At 45.1% G+C, this 6,678-nt stretch overlaps 1 protein-coding gene across 1 annotated transcript in view; it reads right to left on the reverse strand.

Annotated features, from left to right (window-relative positions):
* Nucleotides 1-1,349: 1,349 nt before the first annotated feature.
* RTCB (RNA 2',3'-cyclic phosphate and 5'-OH ligase) overlaps nt 1,350-6,678 on the reverse strand; it is a 15,028-nt gene continuing 9,699 nt past the window's right edge. The window contains exons 8-12 of the mRNA XM_006028018.2: nt 6,650-6,678; nt 5,685-5,873; nt 5,092-5,202; nt 4,012-4,131; nt 1,350-2,527 (exon numbers count right to left, since the gene is read on the reverse strand). The exon at nt 6,650-6,678 is cut by the window's right edge and continues 144 nt beyond it. Coding sequence (XP_006028080.1) covers nt 2,420-2,527; nt 4,012-4,131; nt 5,092-5,202; nt 5,685-5,873; nt 6,650-6,678 — 557 coding nt within the window. The 3' untranslated portion in view covers nt 1,350-2,419. The remainder of the gene's footprint in view (nt 2,528-4,011; nt 4,132-5,091; nt 5,203-5,684; nt 5,874-6,649) is intronic.

Consider the following 6,678-nt stretch of genomic DNA (forward strand, 5'->3'; position numbering starts at 1 on the left):
GGGTTGAAAGGGACCTCAGGAGGTGATCTAGTGCAACCCCCTGCTCAAAGCAGGACCATCCCCCATCTCCAAGGATGGAGATTCCACCACTTCTCTAGGTAACCGGTTCCAGTGTTTTACTACCCTCCTCAGAGCTGTCCCCAGCGGTGTGTGGAGCCTGGGGCATATCAGCTTTGCTGCAACTTGAGACTGTTGCTCCTTGTCCTGTCATCTGCCACCACTGAGAAGTGTCTAGCTCCATCCTTTAGTCTTCAGGTAGTTGAAGGCTGCTATTAAATCCCACCCCAGTCTTCTTTTCTCCAGACTAAATAAGCCCAGTTCCCTCAGTTTTTTCTCAGAAGTCATGTGCCCCAGCCCACTAACCATTTCCATTGCCGTCCGCTAGACTCTCTCCAATTTGTCCACTACCTTTCTCTAGTGGGGGGCCCAAAACTGGACACCGTACTGAAAAGATCAAAAATCTTTGATCTGCTAGCAATGCTCCTACTAATATGCTATTAGTCTTCTTTGCAACAATGGCTCATTTGACTTGTGTTCAGCTTACTGTCCTCTGTAACCTCCAGGTCCTTTTCTACAGAGCTGCTGCCCAGCCAGTCAGTTCCCAACCCATACTGGTGCATGGGGTTGTTCCGTCCTAAGTGCAGGACTTTGCACTTGTCCTTATTGAACCTCATGAGATTTCTTTTAGCCCAATCCTCCAATCTGTCTAGGCCTCTCTGAATTAGGCCCAGTGGAAAACATTTAGGGCGACTGTAAGGGTGAATTGTTTCTGAACCTGTCAAAAATGAAAGTTTTTCATTTTGAACTTTTAAGACTGGGGGGAGGGGAAAAGAAGCCAAACTAGTCCCCCAATGCTAATGTTAGGTCACAGAAAAAGAACCAAATTCCATTCAGTTATAGGCTTCAAATAAAGTTGTTCCTTGAATTAACAACATTTTCACATTGGGCAAGCCCGGGCTGTACTACTAGGGAGATTCTGCACCTCTTTATGGTTATTCTTGTTAGGGTTACACTTTGGCACCTGCTCAAAAATTTAGAACCTTTTGGTCCAAGCACCCTCTAGTGTCTACAATTTAGATTTACTAATAAGCTTCACTCAAGGGTGGAGAGTGGTGGACAAGAATTAGTCAAAGACATTAAGCTCTAGTGTATAAAGTTATTTAAACTATTACCAATCTGAGGGGGGAAAAAACAACCCCCCCCCACAAAAAGCCCCCAGAGTGCCATGGAAACAAGAAGTTGCACAAATCAGAACCCACATGCAAACAGATTAGCACAACTATAACCTGAAATCTTATATCAGTTTCTAGACTGGCACTAGCACTTCCTTTTGTTGTTGTTGGGTTGTGTTTTTTTTTTTTTTTTGGGGGGGGGGGGGAGAGAGAGAAAGAGAAGAAAAGGAAAAGAGATGGGGTGTTTCAGTAACGCAGTGAACATATGACACAGTCACCATCTTCCCATTTTATTTATAAATTCCCCAGACACTGTTTTGGTGACCTGCCCTTCAACTCCCATAATTACTGAACATAAATGAAAACAAATTGGCTAATTGGTCAGTCTGAAATTATATTACTGATATTCAGTCCTGAACCTGCATTTGGATCTGCAGGTCAAGGAGGACAGAAAGCTGACCTAGCACATCCAACTCCTACGGAGTTCGGCCTCTGAGGCTTATGCCAAGTACATCCGTTAGTGAAGTCATAACATCCATGGGTAATATAAAACCTAACATACCCAACACTAGTATTTCTATTAAACTTTATGCAACACCTGCCAACATCAAGTCAGTATACATGGGCTAAAGTTTAGCTGGGAAACAAAGGATGCTGTGTCTGACCCCTTGTTAGCCAGTCACCCTCAAAAGAAAGGAGTGCTAGACTACTCCCCCCTCTTCAATCATTTACTAGCCAGGTACCAGCATGCTGCATACAGCACAATGCAGACCAGCTTCTGAAACCAGAACATCCTTTCATTGCAAGAAGTTCTGTGCATCATATGGTAGAAGACTTAAGTGGTCTTTGGAATTTCTAGGCAATGAGGCCAAGAGAACAGAGTTTATATATTACTTCTTCTGACAGAGGGTGTAGTTACTTAAGTCTGCAGGCTAACTATGGACAGTGTGCCCCAGTGAGATCTGCAGTTCTGCTAATGGAATTTCATGCATGTTTGTGGGACCACTGCACACAGAACAACAGAATGATTGTTTACCCCCTTGCCAGGGGTTAAGTGCATCTAGCAACAAGAGAGTTAGTTTTAAGAGTCTGGGTAAGACTAGGAGTGTTCTTGTCTGCCTGCATTTCCAGAAAAGGGAGCATGGGATGTGAGCACTCTGTTGTTGAGAGGTCTGGTAAGTTGATATTTGTCAGTTCTGGGGGAGGCCTTGTAATGCCAACAATTTTGCCAATGTCACAGTCAGTTTCTATCCTTTAATAACAGCAATAGGTCTCAGTTTGATAGCCTTCTTGCTGATGCCAGCAGCATGGCACGTATTTACCACATCTGTCACATTCTTATAGGATTCTGGTGCCTGAAAAAAAAAAAGGAAAGGCACAGAGTTAAATATACATGTTTTGCTTTATTCTCCTCCTAGTCTCTGTAGAAGAAGTAGAAAAAATTTTAATTGGAAGATCTTTGCAGTCTAGAAAAGGTTCACTTTTGACGTCAGTGGGAAAGCCCCCAAGGAGTTTCTTCTTAACATACATATTTTGACAAAGAACTTGACTGGGCTTGTTTTGAATACAGGTTCATTACAAACATTCAAATTGCACCTTCGTTAAAGCATCCTCCTCAAAAAATCCCCAACACAATTGGCAGGTGTTCAAGAAGCAGGTTTTCTGTACATGAGAAACCCTAAAATGAGTTCCTTCTCATACCTCATGTTATATAACAAGAGTTCAAGGTATCCTAAAAGGCAAAACATCTACATATTGCCAATTCTCTTCAGGGAAAAAAGCAGGATAAAATGAAATTAGAGCTAAATCAACAACAAAAAAAAAAAAGAACAGAGGAAGCGCAAAGTCATCCAACAGCATGTGTGGTGCTGGTGTCAAGTCTCTGCAAAATGAGTAATCATTCCCAACCTCAGAGGAAGGCTTTCAGGAGCCACGGCCTTTCCAAAGGCAGGTAAAAATATTCAATGTTATGCCTGGATGTTTTGACAGTTCATCAGAAAATGAAGCAGCTGTACATACCTTTGTGCCAGTGGACAATTTACCACTGGATAGTACCATATATACGAAGAGTCAAACATACGCTAGGAGGAAGGAACAGGCTGCAAGCGGATCTAGATAGGTTACAGGGGTGGGCCGAAGAGAACAGGATGGGGTTCAACACTGACAAGTGCAGGGTACTGCACCTGGGGAGGAAGAACCAGCGGCACACCTACAGGCCGGGGAACTCTCTTCTCGCCAGTGTTGAGACAGAAAAGGATCTTGGAGTCATCACTGATGTCGGCCCATGTTCATTGTGGCAGTGTGGGGGACGTGGTCAGGAAGGCCAACCATACCTTGTCGTCCATCCACAGATGCATCTCAAGCCGGTCCAGGGAAGTGATCCTCCCCCTCTACGTGACACTGGTCAGGCCGCAGCTGGAGTCCTGCATCCAGTTCTGGGCGCCGCCCTTCAGGAGGGATGTGGCCAATATGGAGAGGGTCCAAAGGGCCACCCGCGGGAGCAGGGGTCAGCGGGGCAGGCCCTACGAGGACAGGCTGAGGGACCTGAACCTGCTCAGTCTCCAAAAGAGAAGGCTGAGAGGGGATCTAGCGGCAGTCTACAAACTAGTCAAGGGGGACCAGCAGGCATTGGGAGAGTCCCTGTTCCCCCGAGCAATCTCAGGAGTTACAAGAAACAATGGACACAAGCTAGTGGAGGGTAGTTTCAGGCTAGACATTAGGAAGCGTTATTTCACGGTCAGGGAGGCTACTCTTTCCTGCCATGGCAGGGCGGGGTCGTACTTGATGATCTCCTCAGGTCCCTTCCGACCCTACCAACTATGAAACTATAAAGACTTACTTCCTCCATGACCAGTTTGGGAGAAGCAACACGAATGGCAATACCCATGTCAGCCAGCTTGTCTAACACATCCTGGAAGTCCAAGTTACGTCGAGATTTGGCTCGGGATAGTGCACGACCCTAAACAATAGTTTGAGATAACTTTAGCACATGCTGTAGCTGTTACAAAGAATGATGCTTACATTATTAGGAGATGCACACTGAACATGAACTCAAAACTCCTTGCTATTTCATTTAAGTGAGCACTTGGAGAAGCACTGATACATAAAACAAAGTCTGAGCAAGATGGGATCCATTGAGCTTTCTACTAGTTTGCATGTGTTTTTAGTGCTATGCACTTCATGTAATTAACAAGTCAACTGAGTAATATTTAGCAGGGTGTGTTTTAGAAATGAACACCAGCAAGAGGTGTGCTTCAATGCATGAAACTGGGTATCCTGGAGTGAGCCAGGACACAGGAAAAAGTACAATTTGTAGATTCTAGGGCTTCTAAAGTTACACATCTTGAAGCATTACTGCTATGGGGTACCTATCACATACACAATCCACTGTGTGTGGGTCCTCAAGATTCCAGCAAATCAGTATGAACAACTGGAGGTTTTACTAGACACCACCTCCTCCCCAAGCAGTACTGCTGCCACTGCTCCCCCACGCAGCACCAACCAGCTGCCAAGTCACTAATGATATCCTGACTTCATGGATTTGTTCCAATTGCTTGACAGGTTAGATATAGCCCACAGGCAATGTGCTGCTGACCCCTGCACTAGGGGATGGCCATGCAGCATTTTGATAAAGGTTTTCATTTTAGTTCTTAATTCTGGGCTGCCAACCCTTGATAGCAGGGTTGTGTCTTCCCCTCTTTGATTTGCCAGGAACTTCACTTACTTCCTCCAGAGCCATCCAAAAGCTCCCCTTTGTACTGTAAAATACATAAAGCACATCATGCCCAGGCACATGGGAACTCTCCCCCTTACCTAGAAGTTCACAGCACACCAGGCACCACTTGAGCAGGTGGGATTAGTCTGAAACCCCCTCCCCCACAAAAAAACCCAATCTTATTCCTCCCCCGCCCCTACTTACAGCTCCATGGCAAGTGGTTCCAAAGGTCTCGGTCATGCCTTGATCCGTACCAGTAAGAACATAGCTGCAGGTGCCCATAGTCCCGCCAATCAGCACAGGCTGTCCAGTCAGCTGGGGATGCATACACAATTGCAAATTAACATAGGAGAGGGAAGGGGATGCAGGGAGGGGGGCACAGGCATGAAGACCCTGGCTCCAGAGAATGAGTTTGAAGTTCACATACTATAAAGGAATACTGGCAAGTTTAAAAGGTGCATGTGCCAGGACTCCTGGACAGCCTAGAAAAAGGGCATATGCAAGTGTGCTCATTTTCAACAAGGAGGCAAGGTAAACAAACACAATCTGCCCTCCCGAGCGGACAACAGCAGAGCCGCTGAAGGTCATGCAAGTGACTGTGTGTTGAGGGGAAGAAGGTGAATCAGAGTGGTTCAGAATCCCATACAACCCTGAGGATCACTACTGACACCTGTCTGAGTTCTGACTCATGTTCACTGTGCAAACTCAGCACACTTTTCCTTCATTAGGAACAGAAGCCTGGCTTTTTCATTCCCCCAAATCCACCCTTACCTCCATCTCCCACAAGTTAAGTGTACCTGGTAATCAACAGCAATGAGAGGATGATGAGGGGGAAAAGCTCTAGTTGATCCTTTTCTATGCACCAGCAGGGTCCGCTCTTTTCCATCCACCACATGTTGCTCCACTTTGGCAATGTTGTGTGACACATCATAGATCACATGCATATCAAGGTCATCAGGAGTCGTGTTGAAGACTTTGGCAAAGGCCTAAGAGAGAAAGTTTAGACTTAACTATGGGATTGATTCATTAATGCTGCGAAAGTCTCAAGGCTTTCCAGGACTAAAAGCAGAAACACCATTGAAAAAATGCTTATTACAGGGAAACAGTATGGCATAACAGAGCAACAATGCAAATAAAATGACATGACAAGTAAGGCACCACAGTCAGTTCACACTCCATTATTCTAGAGCCAAATTCCATCCTAGTGCAAATGGGCGCAGCAGCTTTAGAGTTGGGTTGTATTTAAGAACTGGACTGTACCAGCCCTCTGTTCCCAGGCAGTTTTGATCTTTCTTAAAGTCTTAGAAATAGGTATCAAGCAAACAGGAAGCTTTAGAAACCCAGAAGGACTGGCAGAGAGAGATGCAGAAAAGGTTAAGTTTCATGGATGCTGGGGTCAGAAGGGACCTCAACAGATCAAGTCTGACCCCCTGCCTAAGCGGGAAAGAATGCTGGGGTCAGATGTGTTACTCTACTTGAAAGAATGCCCTCTCAAACTGGCAGAAATGCTCATGTTCCATTTACAGAAGTTTTAAGACACTTTTGAAAAGACTTAACCTTGAGAGACATTTGTGGTTTAATAGTAGAGGTGCTGGAAGACTGAAGACCATGATAAAGCCACCAACCAAATATAGCAGAGATAGCAGAAAAATCCATGTTTCAATTACTGTTCAGTTGCTGCAGCTTAATTATATATTTCACTTTGCTCCAAAGATCAGAGAAAAAGCACCAAAGTGCTTGCTTCCCAGCACCCCAATCCTACCTGTCTAGTTAGGAAAGTCATGGAAGAGC

This window comes from Alligator sinensis, unplaced genomic scaffold (assembly GCF_000455745.1).
Source record: "Alligator sinensis unplaced genomic scaffold, ASM45574v1 scaffold409_1, whole genome shotgun sequence".
Taxonomy (NCBI): domain Eukaryota; kingdom Metazoa; phylum Chordata; order Crocodylia; family Alligatoridae; genus Alligator; species Alligator sinensis.